Source organism: Dermacentor andersoni, chromosome 4 (genome assembly GCF_023375885.2).
Source record: "Dermacentor andersoni chromosome 4, qqDerAnde1_hic_scaffold, whole genome shotgun sequence".
NCBI classification, from domain to species: Eukaryota; Metazoa; Arthropoda; class Arachnida; order Ixodida; family Ixodidae; genus Dermacentor; species Dermacentor andersoni.
The window spans coordinates 147,470,167-147,490,986 of NC_092817.1; the positions used below are offsets into that span (position 1 = coordinate 147,470,167).

The 20,820-nt window shown below is 51.2% G+C and overlaps 1 protein-coding gene across 4 annotated transcripts in view; it reads left to right on the top strand.

Moving 5' to 3' along the window:
* aop (ETS variant transcription factor anterior open) overlaps window positions 1–20,820 on the top strand; it is a 167,257-nt gene that overhangs the window by 13,168 nt on the left and 133,269 nt on the right. The window contains exon 1 of one of the 4 annotated variants that reach the window (XM_055074512.2): window positions 7,606–8,413. The exons of 2 other annotated variants lie outside the window; for them this stretch is intronic. In XM_055074512.2, coding sequence (XP_054930487.1) covers window positions 8,182–8,413 — 232 coding nt within the window. In that variant the 5' untranslated portion in view covers window positions 7,606–8,181. Of the gene's footprint in view, window positions 1–7,605; window positions 8,414–20,820 lie in introns of those variants that run through there. One more of the 4 variants, XM_050184983.3, reaches the window with a different exon arrangement.

Below are 20,820 nucleotides of genomic sequence, written 5' to 3' on the forward strand. Positions count from 1 at the left end.
AAACTACGAGTGAAAGACACTCGTGCGGCCATTTCCGAAACAAGATACATTTCTCGCTTACAATAACTGTTCTCTACTTTCGTGCACATCTTTCTTTCTCTCTCTCTCTCTCTCTATATATATATATATATCTCCCTCCTTTTTTTTCTTTTTCTTTGCGCGTGTTGCCATCGCCGGCGTGAGCAGCTTTGGGCCGGTTCGCCGCCGTCGGTGTGGGCTGATGTGCGCTACGAAGACAAGAGCATGCAGCGCACGATGAATGCGGTGAGGGGAGCAATGGCGGCGGTGGGAGCGGGGGGGGGGGGAGGGTAACGGACGGGTTATGTGGGGCCCACACACGTACGCGCGCGCGACCCGCAATGGCTGCATCCACCGGAACAGCACTGACGGAAAGCAGGAAATGGGATGTCGGTAACCGCCGGGCAGGTGCGGGGTTCGTGCAGTCGCGTCGACGTCGCCTGCGAGTCCGTCGTGCGAGCTGACTCCATATACATCCCCCTCCCCCCCCCCCCCCCCACCTCCACACACACACAATTTTTTTCTAAAGCAGGAACACGAAGAAAAAAACAGGGGGAAAATATATTGCGTCCCCTTTCGTGCTAGCGGAGTGGATGAGCTGGAAGCATACCTGTGTCCTCCGCCGTAACCGGAGATATAGGCTTCGCCCTCGTTCACCGTGGCGCATAGAACAGGTAAAGTTACACGGTATATCTCACGGTCGCTTCAAAAACCGAATCTGTGGGCCGATTCGGAGAGCTCTCCGCTTGTAGGAACTGTATTCCGTTCTTTTTTCTTTTTTTCATTATCCGGCTTTTTGTCGATGATGTATCGTTTTGATATTGTGCACAACGCGTGTACGCTTGCAAGAGCAGAGTCAACTCCGGCGCAGATGTTTCTGAGTACGTACGGCTGGGAAATTGAAATAACGCTGTAATAGTCAAGCGTGATGGACGTTCTGTGCACCTGCGTAAACTTCGGGGCTTCTTCGTCCAGGCGAAAGTATCGGCCTGTACGCCTGAGCGACCTGCGGGAATGTTCGTGTCCTTGTAATCCACGTAGCCCCTTCGGAGAAAATCTAAACGTCTTCGCATCGCAGCGATGTTATCTGAATTGCACTTTCTCCGTCGTCCCTCTCTCTCTCTCACTTCCCTGTATGTGTTTGCGTTGCTGATGAAGGCATTAGACAAACTTGACTATATATCTTACCATCGTTAACCTTCGTATTCTTTCCTTCTTGTGTCTTGCGTATCTCGATATTCGCTAGCTTGGATGTGTCCGGAGCCGATCGTCGCCGTAGACGTCCTGTTGTAGCACGTTCACTACGTACTCTTTTCTATTGCTGTAGTAGTGCCTACTGGAGAATGGCCGGTGGAATGAGTCGTTTAAGCTTTAGTGTTGCCTTAGCCGTCGAAAGCGATTTATTAACCGAGAGTCCTTAGGCCGCACGATTGAGGGTCGTCTGCCACGCGCTTACTCAGCCAAAGCGAGCGGCTTACGATGTGTGCACACGGTAACCGCCAGGCGGCGATACGGGCACTTGTGGTATAGAGTGATGACAGAGCGCGTCGAAGCACCCTATATCCTGGGCCTTTCTGCTCCTACTATCTATCTAATCCACTTCGCAGGACCCGCGTATGTACTACAAAGACGCTACGTACCCACTTCAAGTCTGTTTCCGTGAGGAGCGAGTATATGTTTGTTATACGCTGTTGGAACAAACGGGGGAAATGGACGGGGACCATTGCTAGCAGTGGGTCTTTTTATTGTACACGCAAGCTATATCGCTGTCAGCGGTATTCTGAAATAGTGAAAATGGAGCTTTCGATTTGCTCGTTGGTGTGATCACAAGCAACGTATTGTGCATAGAGGAAGCCAAGAGCGAGGAGAAGTCATCGCGCAACGCACTTATAGAGCCAAGCTTACACTGGATCAGTGGAATTAATCTGAATTTACAAGATCTTGCTTTTGTACCTTACATGCACCCTGATTTACAGCTACGTATTCCGTCCGGCCTCTCACAACCTCTCTGCATCCTTCTAAGCCCATCTATGACTTACGTTAGCGTTTTCCAATACGCACTCCTTTATCGTCGGAATGGCCGGCAGCTCAGTTTGCGACCTTTGCGTGTGCAGCGAAATGATGATTGCGCTCCTTCTTTTGCAAGTACCCTCGATTCAGCCCGCAATGAGCAGCGCTCTCCTCCACACTAGACTATAGCTGGACAAGTGCCTCTCGCAGAAAGCGAAATTCTTGGACACTGGGGTATATACGGGCATCAATCAGTGCGAACCGTTATAATAGCGCTGATGCGTTACTTAAGAGATATACGTACCGAATTGTGTGACAAATTGCGAGTGCTCACTGTGTGGCGTTGTATATCTCAGTGGGTAATTGACATTGTGTATGACTGTCTGGCGCCTTCACAGAGAGTGTGGCAGCGCTAGCCTTCTAGCCACCCTAGCAGCGCCCACACAGACAGTTCTATATTCTTCGCTTCTTTTTTTTTCTCCCACTCACCTTTCGTATACCCCTTTTTCCACTGCCCCATTACAGAGTAGCCAACTGGAGACATACTCTGGTTAAGCCCCATGTCTTTCCTTTGCGTTTCTCTCTCTCTCCCTCCCTCCTTTAAAACCGTGGCAGTCGGCTGAACACGTGACCTTGGCCGGAATAAGTCATTTTTTTGTTCCACATCCGCCATTAGCCATTCGTGATAGGTCAAGATGGCTCGGGACTCTCGCCAAGTGGGTGCGGCGCCCGCCCATATGGGCTTGTCCCGAGTCATTCTGACCCATCACGGAAGGCTAATGGCGGATTTGGAACGAAAACTGACCGAAGTGGCTTTAAGTTATTTCGGTGCATGTCTCGGTGACCTTTAGTGCCTCCCACCGCGGGCATCAGCGCGCGCTCTTCCGAAAAAGACAACGTGCGCGCGACAGCGGCTGCCGAAGTCGCAGGGTGCAACGAAGGCAATGAATGTGTACGTTGCCATATAAATGACTGAAGTTGCGCGACCGTATATCGGGGAAAAAATGCACAGTGTGGTTGCTAAGGCAGGCGAACAAGCGTGCGATGATTGAAAGCTACCGGGAACCGAGCACACAGGTTCCATGCAGTCCGTCGATCGACGACAGGGTCACGTGCTGGGCCGACTGACTCTGATGGAGAAAAAAGCGAAAGGGACGGAGGGCTTCGCGGAGTGTGACCTTGCGGCTGCGTGACGTAATGCCCCCTCGCAGATTAATACCTTCCTCTATGGTGCCTTGGCAGTGTGGGCGCCCCCAGAACAGCCTCGAAATCGTTCGCGCAATAGTTCCCGAGAGCAGCTTTTAACGCAATGCTTTCATAGCAGGATCCACATCATTATGGATCATTCCCGCGGCTGTGGCATTTAGTGGGCATTTGTCGAATAAAGCAGCGGGCAGCATGTGTCCGTCGCTTCCGACCCCCCCCCCCTCGCTCTGGACCTTGTACGGCACGCAACTACGGCACATTATATATACACGCAAAGGTTAAGCAGTGTTCCTTCATGTGATTACTCAAAACACGGCGCGAGTGCTTGTTGGACGATGGAAAGTCACGTAATACACACGCAACGTATACGCACACACGCATAGTTCTTGCGCCATAGCTTATTACATTGCCCTCTACCTAAGTAGCATTGTAAATAACAAATGGGGTGACCCTTCCAATTGGCACGCGGACATGCGCCGCGCAACCTAATTACACCGGCCCAGGGCCGGTATGATGTAAGCACTTCTTTCGCTCGATTCCATTCCTGTTGTATCGTGCGCTGCTTAATTGCCAGTAGATCCCCGCGATAACGTAGGCGGAGCGCGGCTCGGACCACTGACGCGAAGAGGAATGGAACTGTAACAGAATCGTTACATTATCCCAGTCCTCTACGTGCGTGCGTGCCGATCTCAGCTCGTTGTGCGTTGCCGCACGAGAAACCACGTGGCAACGGAGGATGCTCGTCGTCTCCCGAGCGCGGTGAGTTTGGTGGCGAGAGAGGGAAGGAGATGTAGGGGCGGGGGGCTCAGTGCGCACAGCGGGGTGTGCGTGCGTGCGCACGACACCTGTGCGCTCGCCGGAAGTGCCGAAGATTCCCTCTCCTCCCCTTTCCTCCTCTTCCTCCTCCTCTTCCTTCGCTCCCCTGCTGAGCCACAGGCGCGACCTTCTTTCTCTGCGCGGCGGGAGGATGCACAGCTCGCGCGGTCGGTGCAATCCTTTCGGCGGCAAAAAGTAACCGTTTTGACGCCCTCGTTTGCGGACAAGCGCGAGCTCCGGTTTATGCGTCACTTCTGCAAATGACGGGGGAGGGGAGGGGCGAAGGTGTGGGGGGGGGTGTTGAGGGGAGGGGCAGGGGTGCATAGCAGGCGGTCGGCGAAAACAAACCGATGTGTCGTTGGGCTTGTTGGTGGTGGTCGTCAGAATCTGCATACGTTGAGCGCTTGAGACACACGAATGTGAGAAAAGACAACAACACAGCGACGAAGCATAAGCGCTTCTGCATTGTGGTCCGTCGTTTTTTGTAGTGTTGCTGTCGCGCTCAACAAGTTCAATTCTCCAAAGAACGTACTGGGGGGAGAACGATGCTGCGTGTTCTTTGGCTCAAAAGCCACGCTGTGAACTCCCAGCTGAAGCGCCCCACCCCCCCCCCCCCCCGCCTTCTTTTTTTTTTCATCGAGAAGGGTTTCTACGTTGTTCACATGGTCGCATCACGTCACGCACCTACAGAGCTTAGTCCATTTCTCTAGGAGACTACATAAAAAAGCCTCAAGAGCCTCTTTTATTCTCGACCCCTTTTCTTTATAATTGGGTCGCTGATACGTAACACACAACGCGTACACTTTCGGTGTGGAAAGCCGTTCGCGGGCCGCGAAGTTCTGACGACAAAACGAACGCGATAAGATACACGGGATAGATATTGTACTTCCCAGAAACGGGACACGGATCTTGTTGGAGGTGGATGTTCGATACACACCAATCACGTAACGGATGGGAAGGGCCGAAGCCGTAGATCCACGCGCATAGAGATTCAAGGGCAGCATAATTTGTTGCATACACAGACAACTCCTAAGGCTGTTGCTAAAAAGAAACAGTGAGCAAAAACAAGTTATTAGCACCTTGGAAGATCGTCTTACTGAGGTGTACCAAGCCTTCCCTGGCGCCTCAATAGAAAACTTCGGAACACTTCCCAGACGATCCTGGTCTCGAACCTCTTCCTCCACTCTACCGTGTTGAGCACATATCACCGCGTCCCTTGACTGACGAAGACGCTACACTTCTCCGGAATTGACGCGGAGTGTCAACGAAGCGCAGCGACCACTTCTGCCTAGGGGCGGCACTTGAGTCAAGGTGAAATGTTGAGCGAAGGTACGTTCTGGAATACGGGTTCTGGAATATTATATTGCACACAAAAGTCAACCTTCGACAACGTACTCTCGAGATCTCGCCTCTTACGCGAGACCTGCCAACACCTTCGGAACGAGTTATACTTCAAAGATAGCGAAGCTGTTAAAAGCCGTTCCTGTTGTCACAGCCTTGGGAGATACTATAGTTAGCGGTCTGTTTGCTAACAGTTCTTAGCGACGGCTTCTACACAGGCTGCGTTAATTGCAACACGAAGCGGTCGGTTTCCAGCGCGGTATAGCCGTACTAGCTACCGGCTGAGCGACGCAGAACGACGTTTATTTTACAAGTGCTGATAATTAGGTGGGTTTCCAAACACAAATCGCGGACTCTGGGTTGTTCTTCGAATGACATTTGATACCGAGCAAGCCGCCGCATGCCGACCTTCGTCGCAGCACGAACTCGATTGTTTACACCGCCCGTTTGGCAGCCTCCCTGTAAGATTTAATGTACTGCAAGCGAGGGATGCTGTAACCTTTCGGGTGTGTGAGGCCAGCGACGCTTTTCCTGCCCGTCACTGGTTAAAGGAATGCCTTGGCGGCCACTGTGCTAATGACATCCGGAAGCATGCGAGTAGGGAGCTTCAAACAACGAATCAAGCCGCACCGCATGGCACGCCACGATTCGTCCGCTAATCTCACTATCTATATATAATATTCAAAGCGAACAAGCTTGAAAATGATTCGAATGGGTCGTTGCACTTGCATTTTATGCAAGACTCCGAAACGTATGCAAAGCAGCGAGCAGAAGTATGTATTCCACGGATGCCCTGAAAAAAAATTTTTTTTCCCTTTCTTCGCAGCCTGTAGGCATGCAGCTTGAAATCATGTGGTACCTGCAGTCCAGTTGCTCGTCTTCGAACAAAGCAATGTATTGAAATGATCTCACGTGAGCGGTTGTGCTGTAAGAAATTTTTGCTTTCTTCCGGTGCCGTGGTCCGCAGACCTTTGCTTCTGACTGTACTTTTGGGATTATTCCATGCCGATAGAAACCGGATACAGAGCAACTACATGTTCTCCGTTATTACGCGGTGCAGGCGTTCCTATCAGCTATATTCTGCTCGCGTTTTAACTTATGCTAATATGTATATATATACAAGGTGTTTCAGCGAATATGCACTTAAAAAAAGAATCAGATTGCCTGTGGCAGCCACCACAATTCTAGTCCGTGAGCTAGTCAACGCAGAGGCGGACATTACTTGCACAACAAATTGAATTGCATAATCAACTAAATAACACAAGTTATCTAAGTTTTAACTATAATTTCCTTATGGCACACATTGCAATTTACAAATTCTAGCGCGTGATGCCGAAAATAATTGTGTGGATGACACCATTTACGAGATAAGTGCCGTCAAACCTGCGGTAAATATGCGCTGTCGTTCCACTTACTTTCTTAACAAAACGTCGTTTCGTGCATTGAAGCACAAAGCTAACTGGAACGCCAAGGCATTTCTCCGCAATGTTCGGGAATTAATATCTCGAAACTGGTGTCATCCTGACCTGATGATAACCAGAGCAAGCGTGGAAACTGAACACTAGTAAGGCGACAAGGACAAGCGCCTTACTAGTGTCCCGCGTCCACTCTTGCGCTGGTTACATCAGCATGGAATACCAACTAGCCGGTCTCGCACCTCGCTTCAGGTCATCCTGAGAATTCCGTCCAACTGGATCCGCCTTGTGTAAGTTGCAGTATGTGCCGTAAGGTAATTAGAAACTTAATTAGTGAATGTTTGTGAATTGGTCGATGATGCATTTCAATTTCTTGTGCAAGTGAATTGAGGTGATGTCCGCCTCTTCGAGTAGACCAGCTGATGGGCTAGAATTGTGCTATCTGCCACAGGAAAATTTTAAAAGAGTTCGAAAGTGTTCCTGAAATCCCCGGTATATGCAGTAGTGCATACACGCGCATAGGTTCGACGGGATTCGAACCTTGGGATCACGCGTGCGTCGGCTGCGAAACTGGCGCGTGTGTGCCGGGCCTCCTCCAGCTATTCTTCTTGTAACAACGTCGCTGTGCGCGGGACTCCGCCAGCCGGCCGTGGCCGGCGACCGGAAGTTACGCATCTTCGTCGTCGTAGTCCCGCCGCTCAAGGCGCAGCAGCGGCTGGAGCAGCAGCAGCAGCAGCAAGGCATCCCTACGCCGCAAGGTGCGTCGATCCACGGCGCGGCGAAGGAGTTGGGAACTCGCGCGCTCCGTGTTCGGTAAAGCAGAAAAGCACGTGGCTGCTGCTGCGGCGGCGGTCTGGCCGCACACTTCGCCGACGGCCCTCTCCGTCTGTTCCGCCGGCTGCGTCACCGCTACCGTTCTTTTATCAACTCCTGGACGGGTGTCGTCTGGACTGTAAGAAAACGCGACGTTTTGAGGAGGTCCCCGACGGGTTTTCATGACACTATGCTCGCTTGGAAACAATGAGCGACCTCCTTTTCGGACGGGCCGGCGTCTGTCTCGGCTGCAAGGACTCCCCTTTGATTCCTACAGGGGTGTACCCGCGTATCATCGTGTCCTCCGTTGTACGTGTTCATTGCTAGAGGTTGGACAACAAGGTGCCTTCCCCCCGAACAGGATCACCTATTTCGGGACCGCGACGCTGGATCCGCGGTAGGGGCCACTCGTTGTCTTTCCTCGAATTCTACCTGGCCCAGCGTTGCGTCTTGTTCGGAGCTGCGACCTCGTTTGAAGCAGAAGACGCGGAGGTGAGAGCCGCGGCGCTGGTCGTCGCGCGAAAGCGGTGCTGGTGTCGCGCCCTAAGCAACTGTCGCCGCCATGCCCGGGATGTGCGATTGCCAGGAGAGGCGGACGTCGCAGCCACACGGCCCCACTCCCCCCTCGAGCGTCAGGGCCAACTTTGGGGAGCCCGGCTCGCCACTGGCTGCTGCTGCCGGCTGCGGCACCTCGAGCTACGACTGCTGCTTGTGCCGCTCTCGCGGCCATTCCGGTGCGACCCAACGACGTTCCGGATTCTTCGGGATTCGACCCGTGGGCTCCAGCATGTACGGTGAGCGCACTGGACTGTATAGGGGGCGTCGCGCATGGTGAGAGTATAAACTGTCGCGCGCGTCTCTCGTAACTGGTTTAGCTTGAACGTTCGCCGCCGTACTGCCGTGAACGGCCTGTGACGAAGAAGGCTTCGTATTCCGTTTGATGTCTGAGAAGAAACAAAAACGTATACGATGGGAAGACTGACCGCACCACTGGCTCAGTCATGTCGATAGGAGTCCGTGGAGCATTGCGCCGAGATCGGTGACGGTTAGCGCGGATAAATCAAGGACGCGTCACGTTGCCCGTTCCCAACCAAGAGGATGTTGCGAGTGAAAAGTATACACCGAGTCAAACGCAGCATTGTAACGGCGCTCACTTGCGATTGTCCACGAAACGAGGCTTTAACAGGCTGTGTGTCTCATTAGGTTGGTAATTGGTTGGACCCATTTAGTTAGGTTGTCCGTGCGCCGTCACCCTGGCTCTCTGGTTTGACTTCTTCTTAGTTCGAATACGAAAATTGCTGAGTCGGATCGAATACGAACATTTGGGAAAAAAGAAATAAATAAATGTCCACCAAATATCGAATTAGATGTGGAATACTCTCCAATTTCTGAAGCAACATAAAATCTGGCTTTCGCGCGGAGTCTTTTTGGTAAAGGAAATGAAATTGGGCTTGTATACAATGGCACGTTCAAGTAATGCCGTTCAAATGTACGCGTGCGTACAACTCGAGAGCTTGTAAATGGTAGTTACTTTCAATTGTCCGGAGCACCAATGAAACGAGGGAACAGCTTGTTACCAGGCGCACGTGACATTCGCCGAAAGAATGAAATTCGCTGCACATCGCTTTAAAAGGACGCAGACATGGTGAGACTGGGCAAGGCAGTAAACCGAAACAAAATCGCGTACACGCTGCTTAAAAGCGAGTCATTGTAACTGAACCACCGGAAATTATTGAGCAGGGGTTACCTGCCCCTCGCGTTTGCTCAGAAGCCGCGGTGGCCCTGCGCAACAACCGCGCAACTGTCCCGCAGCAGCGTATAAATTCGGAACAGTTATCGCATCCATCGTTCTGTCTTCATGGAGACCCCCCCCCCTCCCCCCTCGATAAGTGCTTTTTATCCCTGATACATTCGAAAGGAACGAATGTTCGACTATTTATAACAGCGAATTCGCGAATCGAATGCAAATCGCGTTGCAGGGACTATAGTTGAATCGTATTCGAAATTTCGAATATTCGTGCGCGCCTATATTTCGGTCGCTAGCGCTGAGACAGGACAGTGCTCGGGCGAAGCTGGCTTCCCCATGCGCGGTCGCTGGCCGCACTTCTGTTGACGATTGACGTCATGCACATGCGCGCATGTGTGTGTGTGTGTGTGTGTGTGTGTGTGTGTGTGTGTGTGTGTGTGTGTGTGTGTGTGTGTGTGTGTGTGTGTGTGTGTGTGTGTGTGTGTGTGTGTGTGTGTGTGTGTGTGTGTGTGTGTGTGTGTGTGTGTGTGTGTGTGTGTGTGTGTGTGTGTGTGTGTGTGTGTGTGTGTGTGTGTGTGTGTGTGTGTGTGTGTGTGTGTGTGTGTGTGTGTGTGTGTGTGTGTGTGTGTGTGTGTGTGTGTGTGTGTGTGTGTGTGTGTGTGTGTGTGTGTGTGTGTGTGTGTGTGTGTGTGTGTGTGTGTGTGTGTGTGTGTGTGTGTGTGTGTGTGTGTGTGTGTGTGTGTGTGTGTGTGTGTGTGTGTGTGTGTGTGTGTGTGTGTGTGTGTGTGTGTGTGTGTGTGTGTGTGTGTGTGTGTGTGTGTGTGTGTGTGTGTGTGTGTGTGTGTGTGTGTGTGTGTCCTAAACTCGCATCCCCTCGAGTTTCTTAGTAAATTTTGAAGACTCGAGGATTAGCGCGGGCCTTTGATTTAAAGGGATAGTACGTCGATTCCGAGAGCTCGTAGGGCCGTAACGCGAACGCCGTATATTCTGTACCTCGCCGCCTCTTGCGCGTCCAAATCATTCGTAGCTCGCTGAAGCGCACCACCAATCTTTGTGGCCGATATTCTAAAATTCTTCATTGGCCCTTTCAAGGCAGGTTCTCCAGGTCCGCTCGGGTGGCGCGAGTGCGCGGTTTTTCGCGGCTGCATCCTGACCTCTCTCACGTACACAGGCCGTCGAGTACATACAGCGTAGGGAATCTACTCGAGGCCCGGGTTGATGTGACGGTTCTAGTCCACCTGTTTTGATTCTGTTATCATTAGGAGTGTCAAAGCGGGGAAAGAAAGCGCATGTGTGTGAATGCAGAGGTAGAAAGGGGAGAAGCGATATATATATATATGAAATCATCACTATATACAGCTTCGCTGGCCATCCACCTTCACAGAGTGGAATGGCACTGACTTTTTCTTAACGCAGAAGGCAATGAGATTCGGCGCACAGGCATAAGTCGTTGCGAAATTTTTGCCTTTGCCACACGATATCTTGCTGAAAGGGATCAATTCGGAAAGTAACAGAGCCGCGTTTGAAGCTAGAACGACGAAGCCTGTATAGACAACTCCACGCACCGCGCCCCTATCATTTCCATACCTCGTGAGCCGCCATACCTGTATAGCTTCCGTATGGACACCCGCCGCGGTGGCTTTAGTGGCTATGGTGTCGGGCTGCAAAGCACGAGGTCGCGGGATCGAATCCCGCCCACGGCGGCAGCATTTCCATGGGGGTGAAATGCGAAAACGCCCGTGTACTCAGATTTAAGTGCACGTTAAAGAACCCCAGGTGGCCAAAATTAATCCGGAGTCGCTCGCCCACCACGGCGTGCCTGATAGTCGGATCGTGGTTCTGGCACGCGAAACCCCATAATTTAAAATTAATAAGCTTGCGTGTAGACACCAGGGCCAGACTTCACTTTAGTAACCTTGTTTTTTTTTTGTTTTTTTTGCACGAGGTTCCGTAATGGAATCCACGCGAGCATCATCGCTAGCGCTAGCGATTCTTCCGCGATTCGCGTCACCCCGACGCGGTATAGCTCACAGTGGCGATGGCGCTAACTTTACGCTGCCGAGTGCGAGGACGCCGGCTCGAGTCCCGACCGCGGCGGCCGCATTTAGACGGACGCGGCATTCGCAAAACACGCCCGCGTATACTTGGGTTTAGGTGCGCGCTAAAAAAGAAAAAAAAAAGAAGTAATATACAATTCAAGGTACCCAAATTAATAATGCGAGGTTCAACACCCCTCCCCTCCACCCCCTCTTTCCCTCACGATCGGACCGTGTTTCGGGCACGCGGAAGCCCAGAGTGCGACATTAATTCCGCGTCCAGTGTCGGCGTGGTCTCTTGGCTGTCGACGAAGCTTGCATGCGCGCGTCGAAATGCCACCGAAGGCGACCGCTCTTTTCGTGGGACAAGCGTGGATGAGCGATGCGCCTGCGGGGTTCGCATAATGCATTGAGAAGCGAGGCCGCGATGCTCTTCTTCGGAGTGATGGATCGCGCTCGAACTACACGGCAAATGGCACGGAGCATATACAAGAACCGAAGGGGGTGTGTATCTTTATGTCTCTATCTGTTTGTGTCTCCGTTCTTTCTTCTTTCTTTTTTTTTTCCTTCCTGGTTCTTATCTTCCTTCCCCTTCCTTCCTGTTCCAGTTGCTGTGCTCATATATATATATATATATATATATATATATATATATATATATATAGAGAGAGAGAGAGAGAGGAGAGAGACAAAGGAGAAAGAAGTGAGCAAGCAGTTCAAGACGAGGAACGAAACGTTCGACTTTCGAGTATAGCGCCGCGGTACTTTGTATTTCTGACGATTGTGCGCACACGCAAGTGTTATTGCGAACAGGAAAAGTGATAAAAAAAATTAGGTATAGAGTTCTATAAGGCCGCCGAGTTTGCGCCATTTTCTTTTTTTTCTTTTTAATCTCGAGCGAAGCGGTTAAGCGCGCGTCTCTGAACTTGCGCTTCCCCGAGTGACGGATTGGCGACGAAGGAAGGCGCCAATCGAGAAACGGTCGGCGATATCCTCGCTTCTTCCTTTTTTTTTTTATTTTAACCCGCACTATATACGAATAACAAAGCAGCGCCGGGTGTGACACTCGCTAGCGAATTTCGTTAACAACGCGTGGCAACGGGAAATTCGTTCGCTCTTCGAGGACCATCGCTCGCGCGCGCGAGAACTATGCATGTGGCGCGCCTCAGGTGCGCGACCCTCGGCGTGCGCAAGTTACTAAGCTCGTTCCGTTGTTGCGCCTGGCGTGGACTCGGGCTTTAGTGTAGCCGGCGTGCGCGCGATCCGTTGGCAATGCGTGGAGTCGAGGAAGGCGCCATCTTATAATTAAATTATGGGGTTTTACGTGCCAAAACCACTTTCTGATTATGAGGCACGCCGTAGTGGAGGACTCCGGAAATTTCGACCACCTGGGGTTCTTTAACGTGCAACGCGCCATCTTCGTCGGCCGTCGTTGTACACTTTCCTGTACTGGCGCGGTTCCTCTGTACGTACATACACTATGCGATCAAAGTGAGTTGCGCAAACGGCGTATTCGATTAATTTTGACCACCTGGACTATTCTTGAAGGTGCACCCAATGTACGGTACACGAGCGACATTGCATGCCCCCCCCCCCCGCCACTTCGGAATGCGGCGGCCGCGGCCGGCACCGAACCCGTGACCTCGGGCTCAGCCGTGCAACGGAAAGAATATAAACTTTGCCTTGAATTTGCTCGGATTCGTCAGATTTCATCTGACTGGCTTATGTTAGTGGAGAGCGGTAATAGGACACCGCATATATCCTCGCCAGGATATTCCTGGTTTGAGGGTCAACAGAAATATATGTATATATATATATACACAACCACAATGTGATTGCAGGATCCGAGTAGCATTGGCGTGCAGCGGGAGTGATCGCGCGAAATTCCATGGTTCCTGTACGATGGCGTATTTTTAGCGCGGTTTTGCACGCGCCTGTGCTGCGATATGAGCAGCATGTGGCCACAAATAAGCTTCCGATACTGTGTCCTGCAAGCCTAGAACACCCAAGACATCAGTTTATGTCCAGGCAAAAAAAAAAGAGAAAAAGAAAAACGTGTTTTCAAGAAAACGTGTATATATATATATATATATATATATATAATGTTTTCTGTAGTCCGTAATCTTATCTATTGCACGGCCGAAGCGCGTGCTCTGCAACAACACTGACCTTTCCGCGGTTGCGTGCCGACGGCTGCCGGAAGCTCAGCGTCGGCAACCCCTCCCCTCCCCCCTCCCCCCTTTCTGTACGTTCCGCACTGTTCGCGATTGGATTTTGCCCTCCATAGCGCTTGCTTGCTTCGCTAAAGGTCTTTGGAAAAGGTCGTGCTCGGAGGCAGAAATGAAATAAACGAAATACGTTGCTGGAAAGAAAAGCAAAAAAAGAATATTAAAGAAAGGAGAGTAGTAGTGTGACAGCGTTCAAAATGACCGCAGCACAATAAACGCAGCGAAGCGGGGGAGACACGTGGACGACGATGTCCATGCGATCGAGAAGGCGCGCAGAATGTGCTGCAAAACAAAGCGTCCGCGAAATATTTTGTTCCCCCCTAACTATTGATGAACGATAGAATTTGTGTCGTTTAGGAGCCGCACATTGCCGATCGTGCCACTCGTACGCGGCCGTCTCGCATCTCGGAGGCCATAGATGGACGAAACTGACCTTGTGCGCGCGACACCAGGCGGCGCGCCTGAGAAAACTATGAAACAGAAGAATAAATAGAGAGGAGGAAGGAAAGTGAGGGAGGTTGACCAGACTGAGTTTAGTTTGTTACCCTACACGTGTAGAGGGGGATCGGGGGTGAAAGTGAGAAGACATGAGTCTATATCGTACTTTCGCATGCGCTAAGCTGGATGCAGCGTGTCTACAGTCGGGCACTCAAGTGTGTTGCCTTCAGGTACTGAAGAAGCGCTCGAATGGCTTTCTGGGCTAATGAACTGCGAGGCCAGGCTCCCAAGATCTTCGCTTCTGTAAATGGCCTATCGTCCAGTCTATCCAAGGCACACTGGAGAGTCTGACGTTGGTTATCGAAGCGAGAACAGTGGCACAGAAGAAGAACATGGTGCAGAAGCAAATGGGCATGATCAATTATGATCTCAGAGTAGCCATCCAGCGATAAATGCGGACTTCACCGAGGCGTTAGGTTTTAAGCACAGTAGGGGAAATGTACATGAAACTGGCGGGCCGTGAAGACTGCAGGTAATGAAAAAGCGGCTGTCAGATTGGTGTCGCAAGGAAAAAAAAAAAAATCTATCGAGCTAACTTTCTATTGTGAACGATGTGGCGTATATTGTTTTTTTTTAATTTTTCCTTCGAGACTTACAAAACACTTAAGATTAGAAGATTCATATGTGTCGAAACTTTTAAAAAACGAGCTTTGGTGGCAAGTGCCGCCACCACCCCGCTTCGAGAGGGTATGCTGACATCACCATCAGTTCTAAAAGGCTGAAGCCACATCAACATCAGGCTGATTTACATTGTTTAAGTGCCTTCACGTTTATTTTAATTGCGGAAGAGCGCGCTGAAACGAACTTCTCGTGTAGGAAGATAAAGCGCTGTAGCGCTTTTTGCTGTACCTTGTCGGTGCATTACAAGAAGCAGTTGTTGCCACTTCTGTCCGACGTACTATGTATTATCAGGGTGAACTCAAGCACTTCATCCTTGCTGGAATGACTGTGGTTCTTCGATTTCTGGTAGTTTTTGGCGTGGCGTCGTCGCGCCCCAGTCAGTGGAACATATTTGGCGAGAATGTTCCACTCACTTAGTAGAACATACGCGCGGAACAAGGATAAGAGTTTACTTCTCGCGTGAATGAATATCTTCAGCCTTTTATGAAACTTCCTCCTTGCGTATTTCCGCATATGATAACTTATTTGCCAAGTTTATTTTTGAGTTGGACATTGGTGCACCTGCCACAGTATACCCCTACGTTTGTCGCCGGCTATAGCATTCTCCTTTTCCACTTTCGCGGCTGCAGCATTGTCTTGAAACTGGTACCGGAAACTTGTTATTACATTTGACTTGCCTAGCTACACTGACCGGTTCAATTGAATTGCGTGCTCCAAGGACCAGTTAGACAGCTTATTGGCATAAATTGCCTTGTGCATCAGTTTGAACGAACGTCGCTGTCAAAAAAAAAAAAAAAAAGCTCATGTGCGTCACCCACCTGCTATTTGTGCCTAAAACTGTATAGCTCATTACAGCCAGCCCCTTCCAAGAAATCGAGAGAAGGAAAACAAAGGGGAGAGGGAGAGAGAGATACCACTTAAGGGAAGTAAAGATGCAGGTGTGAACTTCACAACGCCCCCTTTGTAAGCGCTGACATGATTGGCTCGCATGTATAAGCGAGTAGCACTTCGGCCATAGGTTCCTGAACTGTGGCCTTTCCGACTTGCGCTCGCCGCTTTCTACCCTTTCGCCGCTGTGTTCTACACGCCGCGGTCCCCAGAATTCTATTCTCATGAGTGCACCCTATATGTCACGTATTAGCAGGCGTCTCCTATATTGTTTTAGTACAGCGAACGCCTTTTTTTTTGTCCAGTTACTGCGGTGGCTAAAACAGATCAGATGATGGATGGGTGGATGGATGGATGGATGGATCGGGATGGATGGATGGATGAATGCTCCAAGCACGGCATAAAGCTTACGATGAGGGTTTTCGTTCCTCGATTCATTGGTGCCCGCCGAAATCGCGCAGTGACATCGGTGCAGTGGCCTAGTTGTTGCAATATCGTCCCGATCGCTAACTGCAGTATACCTGTCGTCTGTGCACGCGATGATTGACGTGCGATGTGACTTGAAGGGTGCGGCATCCGTGTCCGGATTCCCGCGATCCCGCGCATCTTTCCGAGGCGCGCTACGGAGCCTCGCCGAACTTAAAGGGACACTAAAGGTTACCAGAAACTCAAGTTAAAGTGGTAGAGCAATGTTCTAGAACGTCTAAGGCGTCAATATAATCGCGAACAGAGCTTTAGTAACCGAGAAATTGAGGTAAATGCATGACACGATTTGAGACCCCCCAGCGACATTCCGGTACTAGCCCGATGACGAAAGCACTCCTCATAATTTGTGTTACTAATACTCAACTACTCGTATTAAAGATATCATTTCATTTGATTATAAGACGGAAAAAAATGCTACTTGTCTACGTCTATTGGATTCTAAGAAAAAATAATATTTTGAGGTCACCCTTCAGTAATATGGGTGTTCGAAAGGTTTCGTTTTCGCTCGACTGTGCGCGCTCGACTCTGCGCCGCGCACGCTTTGGAGTTTCAGTAGTTTCGTTATCGCGTCGTGCTGTGAGGGTTCTGCTGGCTCGCGAAAGTTTCATTTGGAACAAGCAGCGAGAATGCCACGTCCATGTGATGTCGTGGGAAGCCCTCGTTGCTTTCCCGCTCCGGAGAGCCGGTGTCGAGGCCGCCGTCGTAGTACGCAGCGACGCCGGCAGTGCGAGCCCTCAGCAGCAGGTCGCGCTCGTCGGTGTTCAAATCGCTGAAGTTGAGCCCACCATCGCGAGCCAATCTGTCGGTGTCAGGGTCCATTGCGACGAGCGTCGAAGTTTGCGTCATAGAACGAAGTATCAGCTTATGGGCGTCTTGCGCTGGAGTTTGAGGTATAGTAGCGGCGCCTGGTGGCGGTGCGGGAAACGACATCTGGGTCGTGCCAGCTTGGGTCGTATTGAGCCCTGGCTGTGGCGAAGCACGTTTCTAGGCCGAGTTTTGCGTCGATTCGCACTTTTTTCTGCCCTGTTGCGAGTGCGAAAAGGCTCGTCACTTCTCACAGACCATGCCGACCACGCTGCGAGCTCGCCGCAGCCTATAGTTTAACGAAAACGGACTCTCCGTGTGCCGTGGGACGTAATGTGGGACGTAATTCGTTTCTCCTTCCGCTAGCCACCATAGACCTCAGACTCTGCCCAGGCGGCGCTGCGGAAAAACCCGTCACCAGCGCCCCCATCGGAGCCTTGGCGCGAACTGAGTAGTGCAAGGAGAGCTGTCCGCAAGTGAAGGTGCATAAGCCACAATGGACCCTTCTCTTTCGTTTGTGTTGAGGCACGGTTTCCTAAAAATCAAGGACCTGGAAAGCGACTTCCGCTCATCCACGCTTCGGAAAGGAAGCTCAGCAGGGCGAAGTGCGTGTACAATATAAAATAAAGTCTCAAGTGTTATTTCGGCGTGCTGCAACTCGCAAGTACAGAGAGCATCAGGTTTGTCTATAGGCATATCAGCATAAAAATCTAAGCATTTCAAATCGGTTCATATTGAATATGTCCTGAAGACAAGACTCAAGTATATCCTATATTTTTATGCATTTTATCGTAATGTTTTGTCTCGCAATTATTTATAGAGGGTAAATCCTTTCATAGCCTTTTTCCAGGGCAGCAAACAGAAAACGTTTTCCTAGGCAGCAAACAGCGTGCGATCATAACGAAAGTAAGCTTCCTACAGTGCCTAAACGCTGCATCTTTCTTTCTCGCAGGAGCTACAGCATCGCTCAGTACTTTAATTTGAACTTTTCGCAGACGCTTCGAGCAACAAGCGCGCACAAGTAAATGTAAATAAGCGCGACATTTTTTTTTTCTTTACACACGTGCGTTACTTCGCAATTACTCATCCAGTGCCCTACAGCAACATTATTGCTCACATTTGAAAAACGCAGTCGAGCAGGCTCAGCACATCGCGAAGCGTGCTTGTTGTATCGGCGCAGGACATACAATATACCGAAAGTAGAAATGAGCTCGCGATACAACGATGCTCTAGAACAGGATTTTGAATTCATAAACGAACCAAAATGTTTTGTTAAGCTGACCTGCCAAATCTCTCCGTTCCACTTGTTGAGTCAAGCGGAGGCGGACGTTTGTTAAAGGGTGGAGATATCGATGGCACATAAGCAGGATGGTTCGTAACGTTGTTTTTTCTGTTACCAACGAATTCGCGGCTGCAGATTCTTGAGTTTTCGCTTGGTTACCACGGTCCTCCGTCAGGGCTACGCAACACAATTACAGAAGAACAAAATCGTCGCGCTTTCTCATGCGAGACGCTGTTTTGTGGGGAATGTAAGTAATTCGATTACCCAACAGGTTGAACAGTCCGTATCCAGCGCTCTCTCCTTTCCCCTTCATACGATCGCGATGGAAATCGGTAAAACTGAATGTTGTTGTTCCGTCCTTCACGTTCACGGCAATTTACAACACAACAGTAACGTCGATTGTGGCGTTTTTTCGTAGCGCGACGAGCTATCGCGGTTGCCGTCGTTTCCGCCATCAGTCTGCCAGCAAGCGCTTTATGGCAGTTCAGCGGCGCGTCCGACTAGCGTAGAAATCCATAGCTCTCTGTCTGGGTGTTAAATGCGCAACACACTCGCAATATGGACCAAAATCTAGTTAAATCGTCGTTTCGCAGTCGCTAGCTGCATAGGCAACTTAGCAAGGGAGTCGGGCTTAGCACTACTCAATTACTGCCTCTTCGCAACGGCAGGTGGCCCCACGCGTCTTGCAAAACTCCAGAGTCTGACGTCCATACTCCCGCTTTCGCTCTGCTGTCGGCTCTGTCTTGGCTGTGTTTCTGGCCGCGCGTTTGCGTTTTGCGCAGAAAAGCCGTAGCGCCGTCTGCGGACGCCGTTCTACTCACCGATGGCGGAACGTCACTATGAGACCATGATGTCAGTACTCCTCGATCGGAGGGCGGGCGATTTGAACTGCGCTAGAGGTACGCGGACGCTTCAGAACGCATTTTCTCTTAAAATAAGTCTCTCCTTGGCACGAAACAAGTGTTTCGAGGTTTCTGTGATGGTATTTCAACAGTCCACGTTGACTTAATAGTAACCTTTAGTGTCCCTTTAAACCAGCGCCATCAGTGCCGCTGTCGTCACGTGGTGTGCCGTTTACCCTTCTTGCGACGTCGGCTTGTGCAACGGAGCCCTACGACACGTTGACCCACAATGCCTGCCCTCCCCCCCCCTCCCCCGACGTCTCTGCAGCGGACCTTTCCATTGTGGTCAGCTCGCGGCCACCCCGGGCAGTGTTCGACGCGCTGTCTCTGAGCCGTGCCGCCCGTCGCCGCCACGTCGTTCCCCTCAGGAGCGCGATGGAGGGCAGACCGGCTCGCACCTGACCCAATTCGGCGGAAGAGGAGGGAGGAGGTGCGGGGAGAAGCCGGACGGTAGGAGCGGAGGATCGGGGGGGGGGGGGGGGGGGGATTTCCGCGGAACGGATTGTGGGGGGGAAAGTTGCAAAAGAGGAGGAAGGCCTGCCGAGATTGCTGCTGCCTCGCGGCTCAAGGTCGCCAAACCGGTGGTGACCGCGCACTGCTGCCGCTGCCTGCTTCGTCTCGTCACGGGCGCCGCCGCCGTCAACGCCATCCGCCGCTGCTTACGACATCGTCTACGGAGCTAACTACCTCGCTTCCTGCTCTGCCGATGCGCGCCCAATGAAAGTGGTTATCGAGGCGCGCGCTGCGCCGTCTGCGGCTCTTTAATTGGTCTGGCACGACTCGGAAGGGGAGGATGCAAGGGGCGACACATGGCATACCTGGTCTCGGCTGCGGCTCGGCTTGGCTCGGCTGTTCGTCCTTTCGTCACCTGCTCTGGCCCAAGGCCGCTTGCACCGCCGAGGCGATCGTACCAGAGAGGTCGTAGCCCAACGCTGATCGGTCTATAAAGCTGCCATTGCGTTATTCGTTCGGCATGATTGTACGCGAGGGCCACAGAAATGACCGCGCAGTTTTTCTTTTTCTTATTTTTTCCCCTATGTTTGTTTATTCTTTTGACGGCACGTATTGGCACACGGTGTATTATGGCTAAATAAACGGTTGCAGTCATTCTTGGCGAAGAAGCGGCATAAGTGGCCGGTGGAACGTATCGTGCATAAATAACAGTTCTCAATCTGTTGACTGGCCCTTCTGTATCCCCGCCCCTGGACAAAGCCGCAGCAGAGGGGGGACTGCAGATCACTCCGGGAACTCCGCAGGGTCTTTGGGTGCTGTGCCCAAGTTGTTTCGTGGCCCCTCTTAGCGCCGTTCGGCGAAAGGCGTCTAAATGCGCCGTCTCCGCCACTGTGTGGACTATGCATCGTGCAATCTGTTCTGTCGTACTCGCGGCTTATTATTCAAAGATTATACAGCGCTGTCTTCTTCCCAACCTTTTTTTTTCTTTTTTTTTCACGGCTTCATCTGAACGCTTTCGCAACACGGATATCTGGAGGACTTGCTACGGACAGCGTGTGAGCACTGACAGCTGCTAGGGGAACAGTGGTTCGTGGCACTCGTACTGAAACAATAGGCTATAGCCAAGGAGATGCCGCATGCCTCTCGGAGACTATATATATAGGGGCGATGCGAGGAAATTGGACCAACTCGGGTGGATCCGTTCTTTGTCGCGTCGCATAGTTTCGCAATTCGCTTGATATCTAAGAGACTCGTTG